Source organism: Anas platyrhynchos, chromosome 1 (genome assembly GCF_047663525.1).
Source record: "Anas platyrhynchos isolate ZD024472 breed Pekin duck chromosome 1, IASCAAS_PekinDuck_T2T, whole genome shotgun sequence".
In the NCBI taxonomy this organism is placed as follows: domain Eukaryota; kingdom Metazoa; phylum Chordata; class Aves; order Anseriformes; family Anatidae; genus Anas; species Anas platyrhynchos.
In genome coordinates, this window is record NC_092587.1 from 86,548,654 (window position 1) to 86,567,668 (window position 19,015).

The following is a 19,015-nucleotide window of genomic DNA, read 5'->3' on the forward strand; positions in this document are numbered from 1 at the left end:
CATCAGGATCTGTTCTGTTTCTTGACTGGGATTTACGGTGTGGTGCTGGCCTCGTGCACTTGCTAGGCCTAGAAATTAAGGAGATTTTCAAATTACCATGCAAACACTGCCTTTTTAACAGGGTACGTAGCCTTAGTAGTGTCGTTCACCACCCTACTTACACAGTTGGCTGAGAATTTGGCCCACAACTGAACTGCCTGACCAGTCTCTGTCACCATCCCAAGTCTTCAGAGGAGTTTTGTCTTTCTCCTCAATTCCTTACAGCATTTGAGGTGATAGAGCATGTTGCTTACTGTCAAAGGTGGGGAGAACCCTGTTTCTTTCTTCAGTTGTGCAAATGTGCCAGAAGGGAAATAGGGGCCCTGAGAGGCCTTTTAGAAACTAGGCTTTTCCCCAGAAACCTCCAGGATCCTGATGTGTTAGGTTGGTTTGTTTGTTTTTTTGCAAGAATGTTTTCATTGTTTGCAGGATTTTTTTTTTGGATGGTAACACGGAGTGGAGTTAAGCTGTGTGCTACAAGTATAACTTGGGTGCTGAGATAATAAGCAGTCAGACACAGTATCAGAAGCATTTGGGGGGAAAAAAAAGCGTATAGGGTCCATGAAAACACATGTAAAAGATATGCTTCTAAGGGTAAGCAAACATACAAGTGTATAGGGTATGTGAAAATACAGGTAAAAGTTATGTTTATAAGGGTGGACAAACATACCCTTTTTTGGTTACATTTGTCCCTCGTCTTCCACGGGGTCCGATGTAAAGAGTTAACCAGGCTGTTGGTAAGATCATGAGTAACAGGCTGATGTGTCATGTTCTGTGCCTGCAAACATCTTTGGTTTTAATAACATCAGCTAAATTGGTAGCAACGTTAACTACTTCCCCTTAATTTCTCCCTCATGAACCTCTCTGCCTCCCCGTGTTTTGTTGCTCGGGAATTATTAAAGGAACAGGCAGGGAAAGGAACACAAGCTTAATCAGCTCTGTCTTGTGTGACCAGGCAGCAAAGCCTCCTCCAGCATCCTCATAGTTGGGATCATCAAAAGAAATAGCCATAACGTGTTTGTAGGAGTAGGGACACGTGGAGCTTTGAAATATTCAGGCCAGCTTGGGAAATGCAGTAAATGGGCTTTCCTAGAAGAGCAGCAACTTATTAGGGTCCCTCTGGTCCACGTGCACATTTCCTACCTCTTTGGAGAGGAAGCTCCCTGTGCTCTGTGTCATGGTAGTGGAGGTGAGTCCTGTGCTGTCATCCCAAAAGACAAGTAATCCGCAAAGCCAAATGTAGTGTAGGATGCTTTCCTGCCTCACAGGAGGAGAGCCAGGTGGCTTCTAAAGCATGAAATTATCTGCTGAGGCTGTCGGGCTTTGCCTTTACTTCTTCACTAAATTGTCCAGCCCTCCTTGCTGCAGTCAGTGCTTCCCATTCACAAAGGCAGTAGAGGCAGCGAGGAATAGTTTGGGGGTGTTTTTCCGCAGAACATCGGGATAGGCAGGCGCAGCCTTAGGGGAGGATGGGGGCAGGCAGTGCCGAACTAATAGAGTTATCAAGTTCAGTGGGGAAGCCTGAACTACAGCTCCCATGAGGCATTCCCTTCCCAGAGGCAGATGCAGTGTACTGCTGAGAGGCTCGAAACAAAATGCACTAAATTCAGAGGGGCAAAACGTTTTGGTTCATTTGAAAAGGCTAAAATGTCCCAATCAACCTCGGTTGCCTTTTTTTTTTTTTTTTTTTTTTTTTTTTTTTTTTTTTTTTTGGAAAATTTTGAAAAAAATATTTCAGTGCTTGACTCTAATTTAGAATGAAAGCCAGTGCTGGAGTTGTTGGAATTTTCCACGAGGAAAAACATCCTGATTTGTTTTTCTCTGAGCTCAGCTTTGGAAATGGAGGTAGCTGCACTCCTTTCTGTGAAGTGCTTTGATATCCAGGGATGAAAAGAACTATAGAAGTGCTAATTATTGTCGTACTGGTTTTAATTATTCTGTCACACCGATGGAGGGATACTGCCAGTTTCCAGCCAGTGCTGTTGTTTTATTTTTTAAGATGTTGTCCTGTCCATAGTTTTCCTAGAAACAATCAGATGCTTATTTTTAATTGCTTTTAAAAAACCCTCTCCACGTTCAGCAGATGCTGTGGCTCTCTGATGGAAGTTCAAATCCGCCCGCATGTGTACGGGATGTTAGTAGCAGGGCAGTAATGAGGAGTGAGATGGAAAGCTCCAGATGCTAGATAATAGAGAGCAAGCAGTGAGGGTTTGCTAGCGAGGGTGAGATGCTCTGAAATTTGCTGTGCACAACATTTTAAAACGGACAAGGCAGTTTCCATAAAATTGGGAACAGTGTGAGTTTTACCTCTTTTATTATTGCTGTTCTCATTACTTATTTGCGTTACGTTTTATTCGGTGCCTGGAAAGATCTAAATGAAGCGTTGCATTCAGACCAGCTCAGCTCAGACAAATGCCGTGCACCTGGCAGTACCGCTGCCTCTCCGGGGAGCTGTGGTTGAGAGGCTCTGCTCTCTTCTCTCCTTCCTCCTGGCTGTGCCTCAACCCAAGGTGGGCAGGTTGGCCGTGGAGTCCCATGGCTGCCCTGGCTGTAGGTCTGTTATGTAGAAGCCCACGATGCACCAAGCAGGAATATCGCATTGGGTTTTATCGGTATGGAGCAGAAAGATTTGCCCCATCACTGCAGGTCCTGCTCGGTTGTTGCCTAAGGATTAGGAGGCTCTTAAACAGGTCATACATCGTGATTCTTCTTGTCCTGGTGGCTCTTCGTGTGAGTCAGCTGTAAAGCAGAGGAAACACGCAAGACAAATGTGTCACCAGGGCCTCAAGAGGCTCTTAGGCTCTGTGACGTTGGCCCGCTGACATCCGCGTGACTGTCCTGAGCAAGGAAAAGGGTGGAAGGAAGAGCATCACTTCTCTTTCTGGGAATCGCACAAAGAAACGGCACAAGGGAAGACTCAATATAAGGACCAAGCCCTTATTCTGAAGGGCCAGTGGGTATATTTCAAGTGTTATTGTTCAGTAGAGGCAGGAAATTTTGGAATTAATATTGAAAATGCAGTTTGGGATTATCTAAAAGTAGCTTGCACGTTTGGGGAAATCCTGGCAGATATTTTCATTTAGGAAAGAAACGTCCAGCTAGACTCAGGAAGGGGACTGGGGCAGGTAGCATCTTCTTTCCTACCCTATGGTCAGAAGTCATGAACCGAAAGCCAGACAATTTCAGGATGAGCCTCAGTTTGTCTGCCCGAATTGCCATGCAGCAGCTGAATTGCTGCCAGCCTACCGGCAGGTCTCCACTTCCCTGGGTCCGGGATCAAGCCCATGCTGTAACCTTTTGTCCCTCTAAACACAGGCTTGAGGAAATGTGATGCTGGACGTGATGCTGGCAGAGCCAAAGTGCAGGAGCAGTTCTGTGGCCCTGCAATCTTTTTGCCAAGAGCGTTTACTGGGGGGAATGAAGAGCTAGGAAGTGCCTTACAGCAGCATCAGCATTATGTCAACTTCAGCTGGGTTTGCCAACGGAGCTAAACCTTTCTATCTTCCTCGCGGGAGCTTTAAGGTGAAGCTGTCTTTGGGGGCATGTATTAACAGCCTAATGAAAACCAGGCAGTCTGACTTCAACATCTGTTAAGCATAATGGCGGGAAGTAGCCCAAGGTTTAACTGATTTTTAATACATCATGGAAACGTAGGGCCTTATTTGTGCTAAGCTGCTAATACCTTAGCTAGTTAAATGCATGTTCTTTGCACTTCCTAAATCCCACTATGGACAGGGCAAGTAAGAGTGATTTTGTTCACAAGAACGTCCGTACCAAGTTAAAATCCTAAAAGCAGTCCTTGGTTGGCGTTTCCCTTTCTTCTGAAGAATGTAAGCCTTGCAGAGGGCTTCCTCTATTTCCTGTTCAGGAGGTCTGGTGAGGGAATAAGAAGATTACTCTAAATTGTTTTTCTTTTTTATTTCTCATTGCTTATATTCCAAGTCTTATTAAAAAATCAGAAAGCATTAATCATTTCTCTGGTTGACCTAATGCAAAAGGAGAGAATCTGCTTTTGCAGATTCTCTGAATAATACTTCATTTTTTTATTTTTTTATTTTTTTTTCTCTGAAACACTTCCTAGTCTTAAACTTTATTTCCCTTTACCTTAACTTTCCAGAGTTCTCTATTCTGACTTGCCATTAATGCGACTTAATTGCTGTGGTTGCCAGATGAGTCATCAAAACAGCTTTGCATCTTTCTGGGGGATGTTGGAATTTGGCATTCTCTTCTGCACTGGCAACATAGTCAGGGGAAATAGGAGCTATAACCTGCTGGGGAAAGTTGTCCTTAACTGCTGGATTCAGGGAATGAGACAAAGTTGAGCAGCTTGCACTCTGTTTTTGGGCTTGCCATTAGAGCTTCATTAGCTCCGTAATCATATTCCAATCACGAAATACGTCTCTCTGTATGTTCAACTCCATCCATCTCCCATACAGCTATTCAAACACATGGCAGCTTTATGGAAAGATATTACAGGAACCAGAAAAAACGGACCCGACTTCACTTTGTGAAAGCTTGTGGGTGGGAAGCTAAGGGGCATCCTTAATCTTTGTGTTGAGGGCTGAACACCTGTAGTAAACTAAAAAACTAACTGCATGTTCCCCAGTCATCAAGACATTGCCACTTCCCTGGCCAAGGTGCTCAAACAGCATGTTTTAACAGTGGCTCTTGGGGGTGAGGAGATCTTTTGAGAGCTTGAGTCATACTGGAAGTTATAAGGAAGACCCGTTCTCCAGTTTTCTTCTCTCTTTTCTGTCTTACATTTCACTTCAACTCCAGTTGTGGTTCCCTTGTCTTTGTGATAGCAGTGCAGATGTGTTTATGTGATGGCTTACAGTGGGGAGCCACGCGTCCTGTAGCATCAGTGGAGTGACACAGTGGGCAAATATTTTTGCACAGATGTCCATCCCGTGCTCACAAGCATCTCAGTCTTTCATCCATGGAGCAGAGGCCAAACATTTCAGCTGGTATGAGCAATGCGTTCCCAGTGCCATCGTAGTTATAATGTGAACAAAGCCTCTGCTTTTCACAAAGCACTCATTAAACAATTATCAACAACAGGCAAGTTCGTTTCAGAAGTTCCCAGGTAATGGTGGAGGTGATCTGCATGGGATGCGTTTGTGGCTAGGAGCTTGGTAAGTTTGGCCTCTTGGTGTCTAAGTTTCCTTGTTGATTGAAAGACAGCAATAAGACATGACAATCTGTATTTACAGAGTATTAGGTTGCCAAAGATATTTGCTAATAGAATATTTTTTGCGTGTCCGTGTTTGTCAAGGACATGCAGAGAGTTTGTTTGAAGTCAATGGGTGAAGCTTTTCAAACAAACTATTCCATTTTGCGCCCTTTAGTAGAGGGGAGGAGTGGAAAATACCTGGCATTTGTCAAGACTGCTGAATCTGTTTCAAATCTGGTTGCTTGGTATGTCCCAAGCACACACTCAGCACAGAAATAATGCTGGGCTTGGGAGCATGAGAACCTTAGGACTAGCTTCACCCTACTCCTAGCCCTGCTAGCAGCTGCCTCTTGCTTTTGGCATGGAGTCTTCTTCCAGTCACCCCCTGGGAGAATTATTTAAGAAATACCAGTGTCAGCAGAGACCTAAAATATAGCTCTTTCTGTGATATGTTACATTTTAGATTTGGGTTTCTTACTGCTGGCCGTACAATTTCTCTGGGCATTGGGAAGCATGTGGAGGTGAATGGAGGAGTTTTAGAGCATCGTGCTTGTGATATGAGGGGACTGGCCTTAAGGACCCACTGGGTTTTCTGTCATGTGATTCCCTGCAGATTTACCGGGGCTGGGAGGTGCTGTAAGACTGTGGGCTTCCTGCTGGCACTGCTTCTTGCCTTCTCCTCTGAAGAATGTGTTTCTTGAATAGGGACCTTAGTCTGAATACTGCTTTCACTTTGTATCGCGTTCTAATAATACCACACGAGAGACACAAAATGGCTTTGATCATAGGGAGTAAATGCCACCAAATATTCTTCTTCCTGCAGCCTTTTCCTTGCAACATTAAAAATTCATGGGCAATAGCAGCTTCATCTTTTCAGGACTTAGCTACGTCAGCAGGTGGGGAGAGTGGGCAGGAATACTAGGTGATGTTGATGGACAGAACAGGGGTATCCTGACAGAGCTGGAAGCAGTAGAAATTTGCACTTCATTTGCTTATGCCAGGTCTGTCTGAGGTCAGTCAGATTCACTGTTTGTTTCTCACTTTGACGAGCAATGAACTTACTGGAAAATTGCTGTAATTCAGTTAAATGGATTTGAATTTGAAGGTATGCCTTAATTTCCGTATTTGCTTCATTTTTCCTGAGTTGTGCTCGTTCTCCAGCCAAGAGGAATTTACAGGGACTGAGGGTGAGAGGTGAAATTTCACTCAGGAGGTGAAATCACAGACCCACTGAACTCAGTGGCAAAGCTCCTGATTGTACTGGGGCCACGATTCCTCCAAGGGGCCTCTGCCTGTCAAGGTCTCTCTTGACATCTGAGACACTCTTAGAAGTTTTTAATGGGGAAATTATTTTGGTTTTAGGCTCCTTCTACCACAGACCCCTGTCAAATGAGTATGTTTTAAAGGCTAAGACTTCTGTAGGTAACTGCCTGAACCTGGCAGCATTTTCTTACCTGTGAAAGGCTTTCCTACCACCTCCTTTGTGATATGTCCTCACCACCCAGAAAGCACCTTCACTAAATGATTTTTTGCCATGTATTCATCTGACTGAATGTAAAAGTGGTTGTCCTACCCGAAGCTCAGAGACAGATGCTAGAGGGACTCAGAGCCATCCATTTCACAAATTCAAGCCCTTGCTGGATTCTGACTTTCATTTGGCAAGGGCAGGGCAATTTATTGCAGACAGAATATTTTGAAAGGGTCTTACAGACAGTGACTCACAAGTAATCAGTGACACCTATTCCATGAGGGCACCTGAAATAGCCTCACCCACAAATACCATAAGTTTGGTATCTGGGGTTTATTTACCAGTCCATTTGTATATCAGAGGGCAAGTAATGAAGCATGGAAATGGCCTACTCAGAGCTTCTCCTCCTCATCAGAGGTTTTAAGGATCTTTTTTAGGAGATTTTTTTTTTCCTGTTACCCTGCTGCAGTCTGATCCAACTGTAGGGATTTTTTCACATTACCTGCCTTTGTTCCACCAGCTGCTAGGGTGCTCTGTCCAGCCTGCTCTTCTTTGTCCTCCTCTGATCTCCGCGTGCAGGAAGAAGCTAGCAGGCTCATTACATTATTCCAAAAATACCGGTGTGTTGCATAAATTAGGAAGGTAATGAAGTGTCGCTGAAGACCAGGACTGTGCACCAATCCCTGGAGGTTTCACAGGGAAAAAAAAAAAAATGCTTCCATTTCTGTTTGGGCAGTTGGCTTAGTCATTCATAAACCCCAGCAAGCTGCTGGATCTAACAGGTTGCTTGAGCTGAGCAAATTGTTGTTAGAAGGGGATGCATTTGCTAGCACCTTGGGGCTGGGTCTGAGAGGTTGAATTCCCACAGCTGCCTGTGTCCCCCAGGAGAACACCTGCCTGTTCTTACTCTCACCTGCAAGCTTTTAGAAATGCCCGTCAGGCCTCTGCTTCAGGGAGCTGCTTCAGGATGCACGGGTCACTCATCCAGCCCATCTTTAACATGGTGCTCTGGCACCTTGGCTCTGCCAACAGTTGGGGCTTCTTGCCAGAAGAAACGGGTGAGTTTTCAGGGCTTGGGGGAGGTAGCTGGGCAGGATGATCTGAGAAGTCCCTCCCAGCTTTAAAACCTATTAGTATGGCTGTTCTCGACAGAAACAGGACATGGATGCAACCTAGAAAAGGCAGAGAAACTTGAAAGCATGAGGATAAGGAGAAAGGAGAAAAAAGCAGAAAATAAGTGTGGGAAAGGGGAATATGAAAGCTGAAGTGTTAGGAAGTATATGTCAAAAGAATAAGGCAGTAACTCTGCTCTCTCTGATGCAGGGTTGTCTCTGACTTGTAGTCTATAAGGTGATACTTACTGAGTCTGTGGAAGGGTTCTTCTGGCTTGACATCTTGGAAAAATGGACATTTTAAGAATATGTTTTCCTCGTTTTCAGTTCTGAACACAGTGAAATGATTGCAAATGTTTTCAGAAGCTTGGATTGCAGGCAGCTCATAGTTTCAGCGGGACCCTTCTCCAAATTTTTGCATACGCATTTATCTCTCAGCTTGTTGTGCGTGAGGTTTCCTGACAGTGCCTGTTCTGATAGCATCACAAATCTTGAGAATCTTTCTTGTCTCTCTGAAGGCCTCGGTTTAAGTTTCATAAAAGCTATGTGGGAGCTTCTGTAATGGACAAGAAAACACTCAGCACAACAGCCTGCTGCACTCTATTTTTCACAATAAAATTAATTCTCTGGTGATGATGAATGTGTAGCATGTATCATTTCAGCAAGACTTCGGAGCTCTGTTCCGAATCATCACTGTCAGAATGATTATTCTCATCCATTAGTATTGTGTGGAGAGCTCCACGACAGAGCAGGTCATCGAATATACAGCGAGGCTCAGCAAAACGGGTTTCACCACCTCGGAGTCGTATAGGATTCCTGTCTGCTGTGATCGCAACACCCTCTGCAACTGCCAGACAGTCATTTTGGGGCCTGTTAATGAGCACGTTAGAAATAAATCACAAATTTGCCTGGTGTGTTTTCTAGACTGTGGCTTGCAGGGTCTGTTTTTTTTTGTTGTTGCTTGTTTGTTTTATTGCACTGTCAGACCGCCTCACAGTCTTTGGTGCTTCATCCTTTGAATCCTGTTGGAAGCTCAGGGTGTGCTAGGATCTCCCCTGCGGAGATGGAAACTTTGACACGCCCCGAGAGACAAGACAATTTTAAACAGCTAAATTAGGCATCTGCTCTGAAGTGCCCTCAAGAGAAGATTATTTCTCTGAGGGCAGAATGAGTCTAGGGAGATTAGCTTTTTACACCTTTGTGAATGCCTCGTTAAGTAATTTACCCAAAGACACTGCGGAAATTGGAGCTGGAGGTCTCCCAAGTCCTCCCAGAACATCCCAACCATCTTTCTGCTTGGATGTTGGGAGGGACTTTTAACTACTCAAACATCCTTCTGTCAATTCGATCCTAGTTTCTTCTTTTGAGGGCCATGGATATTCACCAGCCCTGGGAGGAATGTTCTGGGGGGATGCCAGGCCTAAGCAGATAGAGCTCCCGCCTTTCCAGGCATTTTTGTGGTAAGTGAAGCGTTTAAAGACCTGAAGGGTTTGAAGCCTGGCTCCGCCTGACTCATCAAGTGTTACTTGACATGGGTGAAGCGATGATTTTACTCCCAGATGTATAAAAAACAGAGATCTTGAAGCTATCTTCAGTGAGAAGGACAAACTGCTCGCCTTGATTGGTGTCCCTTACTCACGTCGCCATGTTTGAAAGCACAGGTCAACATGTCTTGTCCCCATAAGACAGAGCCGGGATCAGTTCTCCCCCTGCTTCTGACACTGTTATCAGCCTTTCCTGGGACAGGAGGCCAGGCCATTTAGCACCGGGGCCACCAACTCAGCTGCTCAATGGTGGCCTCCAAGCTGCGTGGCCTACCCTGGTTTTGGAGTGGTTCGACACTTTGACCCGTGGCGGCTGCCAAGCCCAGCTCTGAGGTGGCACTGGGGAGGTCACTGATAACAGGTGATGTATTCAGGGAAAATGTAGCACCATGTTCCCTGTACTACTCAGTACTTCTATGCTTGTTGCAGTTGTAAGGCCAAAAGGGCAACTTTTGTTTAAAAGTAAAGCTCTCCCCACTTTTTGCTCCTCATAAGTAGGAAGGACCTGTTGCCAGTAGTGACTTCACAGTTCTACAAGCACTTGCTGTGGTGGTGACCAGTAATTAAGGCCAAAAACCAGTTGCAATGCTAATTATTTAGTGCCACCTGGTCATATCCTGCTGAAGAAGTCACCTTTGGGCTGCTGTTTTCCTCTTCTCCAAGCATCAGATTTAGCCCTTAACTAAAGGCGAAACTTTCTGAGAAGTCTGAGTGAGCACAAAATCCATTTATCCAGTTGAACAAGGTTTTCTCTTGCAAAAGCGATAAGGGTTTTCCACCCAGGCAATGCAGAAGCAGATGAACTTCAAAACTCAAGGCCTCACATTTAGCTGGTGGAAATCAGCAGAGCTTTGTGAACTGCAGGGGTGATACGTCAGCTTAAGGCAATTGAGAACCTGGCCCTTGGCCTCTAAATTGGCCACACCGAGGTGATCGATTGTGAAGCCAGATCGATTGCATAGTAACAAGGTTACAAATTGGTGAAAATCAGCTATTGTTCTTGTACAGGAGGAGGTTCTGTTACAGCTCAGTGACCACAGTTACAGAGAGGTATTGTGCCTGCATGTTTTTGCCCACCGTTATGACCTATCTGTGCGTGCTCCTGATGCACTAAATCCTTCTTCCTGATGAGGTCTTTAGTTCAGAGGAAGCTTGGTCTGGTTACATTATATGCCCTGTTATGTGTCTCAGGACTGAGCTGAGATTCAAAAGATCTGATTTTCAGGTAATAAAAAAAGATGGATTAATTTATAGAATTGCAAAGTAGTCATAAAAAGTGTTTTTGTTTTGTTGTTTTTTTTTTTTAATAAAGCACATACTGAAAATGTTAATTCTAGTATGAAAGCTATCAAACGCTTATATTTCCTCAGACTGCAGAATGTTTCCATATAACCTGTCTTCTGTGTCTTCTTGGGGATCTGAATAAGAGGCATTGATGTTTCAGGCTGCATAGGATGCAGTTTTGTAGCCAGCATCCTGCCCTCAGCAGACTATTCTTTCCAGTTGCCTCATGGAAGTGTCCTCCCCTTCTAGCAGAAGCAGACTCTTTGGCTCGGTGTAGTTGGAGGCTACTGTATCAGGCAGGTATAGCTGGAGGAATGGATGGAGTACGGCCTAGGGGAATTCTCTGAGTCTGAGGAGAAGGGGATTAACCATTCAAAGCCAAACCTCTTCCTCAGTTTGCCTGTAGAGGCACCTGCTGCATTCAGAGGCTTTTCCACCTCTCTTCTGGCCCTGCTTCTCTTCGTCGTCTCCTCCTCCTTTGGCTCCCTGCACCACAGGAAGCAAAGGAGAGTGGAACGTAGATGCTTAATACAATGGATGCAGCCCTTGGTCATCAGGGCAGAAATGTGTGCAGGGAGGATCCGCAGGTACAAGAAGGATGAAAGGAAGGAGACATCATCCCTGCCTTGCCACAGTCCCTTAATCTTCTTCCCCCTGTACTGAAACCCCTTTGTCTCTTCCGTGTTCCTCTCCATAACTCCTCTGCCAATGCAACAAGGCTGTATTTTCTCTGCATGCCTGGGAAGCTTTGGGCAGGCTCTGCTGCTGAGTACAGCAGTGTATCTTGACTAAGCATTTTATAGCTCACAAAATATCATATGTTGTCGCTCAGCATTGTAGATACCCTGGATAAAGTCCCTAGGTGCCTGGACTCTGCTGGCGGAGCAGTTACACACTCCCCTTACAGCAGTTGTGTGGGACATGAAAGAGTCTGGAGGCTTCTGTGTGTGAGCAGTTCTTTAATATTTTTTATTTATTTATTTATTTATTTATTTCAGAAATGTCTTTTCCTCGATTCTACTGAGATTTGGGAACAATTCACCAGTTTCAGCGTGCTTGGTAGTCACTAAAAGTCCAGTGACAACAGTTGCCATTTTGTGGCTGTTTGTGGAGAGAGCTGATGAGCTCTCCTAGAGGGCAGCCAGCCCCATCACACAAATGGCTGCTGCAGCTGGCGTCGCCTGAAGCTTAGTGGGTGACATTGGGAGTAGGGTGATGGTTGGACCGGATCATCTCGAAGGTCTTTTCCAACCTTAATGGTTCTGTGATTCTAAATTTTTGTTGAAGTGTATTTCCATAGCCAGGCTGTGTCTGCTTGTGCTGCTGTTTTCCTTTCAGCTTGCATGCAGAGCTATCCTGCCCCCACAGCACAGAAGCACAGACAGCTCTGTACATCTGCCATCCAGGCGTTCCTGCCATGCCTTTGGTGGCGCCGTACAACCTGCCCTCATCAAAGGGTGTTGCTCTAGGCCAGCAGGGTGTGATTTGCTCTGGAGCTGGGCGATGGGGTACCTGTAGAACTGGGCTCTGCCCCCATCCATTTCTCTACCGCATATTGGCAAAATTTGGCCTGCCAGTCCAGCTCCTACAGAGTATTGGTAAATGGCATTAAAAGGTGGCAGGACACGTTTGTGTTGTGCTTGGGCTGATTGTTTACTTGAATTTTCCCTCAGGGTTTTAGAAGGCAGGAAAGTTAGAAGGCAGACCTGCTGTTTTCATTATCTGCTTCCAGCAGGGGGAGATGGGTCCGGAGAGTTATTTCTTCTGGGAGCACACGCAAAAAAAAAAAAAAAAAAAAAAACACAATGTTATTTATTTTATTTGTGAGGATCTCTCCAAGGATTTGTGTGATTCCTGCTTGTTTGGACTTCTATGCCCAGGCGACCCTTTACTTTGACTTCTGTATGTTTCTAAAAGCAGGTATGGCCCATCAATTTTGGTGGTGTTTTTCTCCCCCAAGGTTTACAAGACACTCAAGGGAATTTTATCCTCATCTCCCTGATTATTGTGATTATTATTATTAAATAGGCATGCTAAGGTGGTTCTAATGAGGATTGTGTAGATGTCTAAGAAGATACAGACTTCACTTGTCCTCCCATCTCAGTAGAGAGGGGCCTCCCTGTGATGCACCCCATTTTTGTAGTCCCACCTCTAGTCAGGATGTTAAAAGGGGTTTGGGGGCAGGATGCCTGCCTTCTCTCTCCCCCAGACCCCCTCTGTCACTCTCTGTATAAAACATATTGGTGCCACTTTCCACGAGGTATATTTAACTAAGCATTAAATTTAGATTTAACTGGATAGTTATTGCCTCCTAAGTAAATACTCTGAGATAAGGAAATATTTAGTGAGCTCTAGCAGTTGGGTGGCAGATGCTTCTTGCATTACATAATAGTTAATCTTCAACAAATATGTTTTCCTTACTCCACTGGCATTTAATTAACATACAATAGCTCTTATTAGATGTAGATGAAACATGTGGAAGACCCTTGTAAAATGGATCCGTGCAACCTTTTGGCTTGGAAGAAGGGTGCGTTTCCATCACTGGGAACTTCACGTGGGGCTGGGTCTCGTAGCTGTACTCAAGCTCTGCAACAGGACCACAGAGGTGTCCTCGTGGTGGTGCCTGTTGCATTGCGTGTGGGATGCAACCAGTGCCGTGGCATCTCTGTAGTGCTGCCCGTCTCATTAGATGGGCATCTCACTAGTGGCTGCCTATCAGCAGCATGGTTGTCTTCAAAGTGACACCCCAGATCTCTCTCTGCAGTAGTTTGGGAATAGATTAATGCCCAGCTCCTACTCGTTGCTCCCCTTCTCTGGTGCCACCCACACCAAGTCTTCTGTAGGGGAAATATCTGAATCTGCTTACTCCCTTGGCTTGAATACAAAGCAGTCATCTCTTTTTGCCACTGCTTGCATGACACTGGAGCAGGGGTGTCATGACCTTAGTTCTTAATTTGTGGGCTTTTAACACATGAAGGGATTGTTTAAGTACTCTTAGACAGCACGGCCTTTCCATACCGAGACTGCAGGGGTCAGTTCCTAGGGGTTCAGAAAGGACTGGACGCATTCCTGGAAGAAGAAAATCAATCGAGGGCCATTAACTACAAAGACACTGCCACTGGCTTGGGACATGCCATAGCCACCAATCACTGGAAATTAGAGAAGTGCTCGTGGGCAGCATCACTGCAGCTCGCCTTGTGCTCCTGCGGTGGCTCCAGGCTGCGCTCAGCGCCAGGATGCAGGGCTGGGTGCATCTGGTCCTGAGTGGCCCTTTGCAGGGTGTGGAGCCAGTGCTTACATCTCTTAACTTTTGGTCCACCGTGTCCCCGGGAGCCTCCAGGACCAGAAGTGAGGCAGGCAGTACGTAGGACGTGCATTTTCCCCTCCTGCACACGCATGCAGCAGTGCTGTGACCACACAGGGCAGCACCTCATAGCAGAGCTCCCCCAGCTTTTGTTGCACCCACATCCCTGGACACATGTTTCTGGCCACCCCTCTTTGCTCCCCCATCCCCGCTGCCCCCTCCCAGCCCCAGAAGGGGTTACGCCAGCCGAGCATCCCTCGGAGCATCCCTTCATCCCTCCGGCAGGCAGAGGAGAGCGGGCTGGGGGAGAAAAGCAGGCAGGCACCGTCAGCAGCGAAACATACGGCTCATTCCTCTCCATTAATTTAATCTCCCTTCCCCTCGCGACGATGCTGGTGATGATGGTATGTGTGCTCCGGGAGCCTTCCCGGTGGGCAGTGCTGCCGCAGGGCTCCGGGCTCAGCTGTGGGTGCTGGCACTCGGGGAGGACAGGCTGAGCATTCACACTGCGGGCAGCTCAATACCAGCATTGTCTGCCGGCCATCCATCCCTCCCAGGCTGGGAAAGGAGCTGGGGGGGAGGGAAGGACGGAGGGGAGAGAGGGAGGGAGGGAGGGAGGCGGAGGGAGCGATGTGCAACTGTTTAGCTAGGGAGAGAAAGTCTGAGAGGGGAGAAAAAAAAAAAAAAAGCACGGTTTGAGGCTGCAAGGGCAGTTGCCAATACAGCTCCTCTTTAAATCAGCGAGCTGGCGGCTTCGGGCCGCAAAGCCAAGTTGTTTGCACTTTTGGCCACAGCTACTTTGCACCCCCCACCTCCTCCTTCCCTTTTCCCTGCGTTTTCTCTCGTCAATATTCCCTGTATCGTCCTCCATCCTTCCCACCCCGCTCCCTGGGCCTCCCTCCATCTGCCTCCCCTGCCTTCTCCCTGCCCGCTTCTTCCTCCCCCTCCCTCCATCCTCCTCTTCCTCTGCCATCCCCTTCCCTCTCTGCCTCTCCCTCTCCCCGCTGCAGTGCCCCCCTCCCTCTCCATCGCCTCTCCTCTCCCCTCTCATGCCCACAGCCACGCTCGGGTCCCACCGCAGAACCGTCCCAGGGCGATGGGGTCGGTGGGGCTGGGGGCACGGGGCAGCAAGCGACTGCTCCGCGCTCCCCTCCCGCGCTCGCTCCTGCTGTGGAGCCAAGCCGCTGTGGCTCAGAGTACGGCTCCCTCCCTCCTCCTCCTCCTCCTCCTCCTCTTCTCCCTCCTCCCTCCCTCGCTCCGCCTGGGAAAGTGGGTTAGGAAGGGAGCTGGGAGGCTGCACAGCCACGCACTGGAGCAGGACCATCCACACGCGCAGCCAGCAGCACGGGAGCTGGGCTGTTCCTTTTCCTTTTATTATTTTATTTTATTTTTTTTTTTTTCCGCCTCTCTCCATCACTCCAGACGGGTTGATTTAATTACGGCTATTTTTAAATTATTTTGCGACCTGACTCGTGCGTCGTTTTGATCTACCTTGCCGGCACGCACGCTCCTCTCTCTGTTTGTTTTTTTTTAATTGAAGGTTGTGCTAAGACTTTTTGGAAAGCCTTAAAAAAAGGACAAGAGGGGGAAAGAAGCCAGCGAAAGACTGAAAAGAGCAAGAGAGAAAGTGGCAGCTGAGGAGGACTGTGAAATCACCTCCCCTTTCTGGGGCTGTCCATCAGAGCGAGAGTTGTACATTATTACTATTGTTTTTCTTTCTCCATCCATCTATCCACATACTCGTGCAGAGAGAGAGAGAGACAAGTACAGACAGTGAAACTCAACGAGACCAGCCATGGTAGCAAGGGCTCAGCCTGATCGGAAACAATTACCTCTGGTCCTACTGAGATTGCTTTGCCTTCTCCCTACAGGGCTGCCAGTCCGCAGCGTGGATTTTACCCGAGGTACCGATAACATCACCGTGAGGCAGGGGGATACGGCCATCCTCAGGTAGGGCATTTTGCCAACTTTTCCTTCTCCGTTCGTGTGTCTTGTTGCTGTGTCTGTGCACCCTATAGATGCGATGCTCCGTACGCGTGTGTGTGTGTCTCTGTGAAAAGCGTGTGTTGCTGTACGGCTCGAACTGCAGCAGCAGCTGCTTTACAAACGGGCTCCGCGCGCGTGTTGGGGCTTTAATACCCCAAATTGCAAAGCTTTTGGAAGCCGTTCGCAACCACTCTCCTCCGCGTCGTGCTCTGGATCAAAAGGATTTCGGTGGGGGAGAGATGTGTTTGTGCAGCCGGCGCTCGCAAATGTAGGTTTCCCACCAGCCCTGCAGTATCAATAGAGGAATCGAAAAGGGATCCAGCTGTGCTTGCCAGATGTTGCATTGATCTCCCCACACTTCTTCTCCTACCTCTGCAAAAACTTTATCCCCGGTGCTGCAGGAACTCCTGGGCAAGTTCTTTGGGGGGAAACTCTGCCTTTTTAATTTTATTTATTTATTTTTCTGCCCGGAAGGGAGGGGAAATGGATACAGCTTTTGAAAGGTTGGGGGAAAAAAACAGTGGAAGAGCTCCGAGGTCTACACAGCTTGTAGCCCATTTGCTGGGTCGGTTTCTTTGCAGGGTGTGTGAGGAGGGTGTCTCTGCATTTCCCTAGCCATTGCACAGGGTTTCTTTCCAGAGGCAGTTCTGAGTTCTCGGGCTTTTGCTTGAGAGCGTCCCAAATAGCTGCAAGCCAGGCATCTTTTTCCTGCGGGTTTGTCGTTTGTGTTCTGCCGTGCTCAACTTACCTTCAGTAACTTCACTGCTGAAGGAGAATGCTGCGCGTGTGAGTGTGCACACGCTGTATATTACGGCTATAAAACTCCTGGACTCAATGTAAAATAAGTCTGGGATCTGTACGAGGAGCTGATGGTGCACAAACCCTGAAGCGTCAAGGGAGCAATTCCCTAGCAAAGCTAACAGCAGCTGCAAAGTTTTCCTTCTCTTCCTCTGAAATAAATCCTGCTAGATGCCACCGAAAGGCCTGCTGCAGGATCCCCTGCGTCCTGCATCCCTTCCGTTTAATGACAGCGGGGCATGTGAGCCAGCAAGATGGGATCGGGGACGAAGGATGCCAGAAGAGGGATGTGTGTGTGTGTGTATCGCTTCCCTCAGCCCCCGTGTGCTGGGTTGTTTTGATCCCGGCATATCCGTTGAGAGCTTCCATTCCCCAGCTCTCCAGACTTGTTAACTCGCATGTAAGGTTTATCCACACGGAGTAATAGGATTTACAGGGTAATTCATCTGCCTTGCATACGCGGTGGAAAGGGGTTTAGATGCGACACGGCAAACACCTAACAAGGGCTGTTGCCTCTGACTCCAGGCTCCTCTCCCTTCCACCCAGCAGCAATTCATACGTCCCATTAACCCTTTTCTGGCAGGACTCTCAGCTGCCTTATCCCATTTTTTAAAGGCAAATCCCTTCCATCAGTCCCTAGCTTTGGTCAGGCAGCTGTTTGCTGGCATATGCGTGGTACATACGGCAGCAGACAAGTCATTAAGCTCACTTGCCCAGCCAGGGGTCACTGGATTTCTATTTCCCACTTAACCTTGGAGCTTTTGAGTTTATCTAAACACCGTGTGCTAAAGCTGCGTTTGCAGCAGAGCAGGGCCGAGTGGATGGCGGAGACACCGCCTGCATGTGCTGCCTGCAAAGCGTTTTGTCAGCAAGCTGAGCGGGGCTGCGTGTGAGAGTGGTTTCCGTATGCGTGTGTGGGGAGCCTGGCTTGCCAACGTGATGTCAGGCAGTAAAATAAAACATCTGAACGAGGTGATCCAGCTGTGTCAGCCAGATGTGTGCCAAGCCACACAGTTTGCAGGAGCAGCACGCCTCCCAGCCCAGTAACTGCTTGCCCCGAGCTGTACGGTGCTCCTGGGGTTCCTGGCAGGCTGCGCTGCCATCAGAAGTGGCTGTGGGCAGTGCACGGGCTTCTCCTGCCTCGGCTGCCTCTCTGAGCTCTGTAAGCAGACCTGGCTTTCCATGTTTCCTGGGAAGGAAGGTTGTCTCCCTCCCTCTCCCTGGGACCAGCCTCAGCTTTCTGGCAACTTTCTTCCCCTGCTCCAGAAGAGAGAGGACTGCCCCCCGGGGCTTCAAGGTGGGGAGGTTCCCCTCCATCCAGGCCACTTGAGGTCCTGCAGGATGGCATTTCAGTCCCGCAGTTTTAAAGCCAGGCTCTGTTTGCTAGCTCCCGCCTCGCCGTCTTCCCTGCCCCTCCGAAGCATAACTCACTCTGACAGCCTCGTGTTTGAAAAACTCCCGGCACCTCGCTCTCCGTGCCTGCAGATCCACCAGTGGCAACACAAGGGGAAGACCTAGCCGGGAAAAAAAAAATCATGAGTTGATCTGTATTGACTGTGTGCTGAGCAGATCTTTACCTCCACAGAGAGATAGGTAAGGGATACAGAGATGCTATCACCTGCTTTTGTTGTGTTTCTGCTTCCGAGAGAAGAGGCAACACGCAGCAGCAGCTCACCAGCGCCCAGTAGCTCCATCCTGTAGCTTGTAAGGAAGTGAAAATGTAGGAGGGAATAAAAATGGTATGTAGTTGGAGAGAATTGAAAGCAACATACATAATGATAATATTGCCAAAAACATTTTGTTCGTGCACGTTGTGGTGCGGAACATTCAGTGCGGCACAGGAGACGGGATTCTCAATGAATCTTCTCCTTTGGGGCCTTACGCGTTTATATATGCTGTCACACGTGTAGGTGGAAGAATGGGTGGATGGGACTCATCTATGAAGGGGAGAAAAAATATTTTCTTCTTATAAGCCCTAATGTTCCTAGAGGAAGCCCCTCCTCTGGAGCTTCATCTACAGCTTGTTAGAACGTAATTATTCTGGGAAGCGTGGATATGGCTTTTTAAAGCTATGGCATTTAAATACTCTCTTGCTATGGACTTTGAAAAAAAAAAAAAATAATGTTCTGAACGCTGTACTGGCTCATGTCCTAAACGACCTGGCAGCAGATTTGATTCATCTGTTGGCCTTGCTGAAGGTTGATGACTTTTAGCGAGTGTTTGGCATGGGGAAGTTAGGAAGGGAATTGCAGAAAGGGAGAAGAAAAGTAGCTTGGACTGTCCACAGGGAAAAGGGTAATGGTCAGC

The 19,015-nt window shown here is 47.5% G+C and overlaps 1 protein-coding gene across 7 annotated transcripts in view; it reads left to right on the top strand.

The window, feature by feature from the left end:
* Nucleotides 1-19,015, top strand: part of LSAMP (limbic system associated membrane protein) — an 876,454-nt gene that overhangs the window by 595,320 nt on the left and 262,119 nt on the right. For 4 of the 7 annotated variants that reach the window (XM_027463055.3, XM_027463047.3, XM_027463033.3 and 1 more), the window contains exon 2: nucleotides 15,796-15,874. In XM_027463055.3, the coding sequence (XP_027318856.1) occupies nucleotides 15,796-15,874 (79 nt within the window). Of the gene's footprint in view, nucleotides 1-15,005; nucleotides 15,121-15,176; nucleotides 15,875-19,015 lie in introns of those variants that run through there. The other 3 variants (XM_027463040.3, XM_072044051.1, XM_072044076.1) reach the window with 3 other exon arrangements.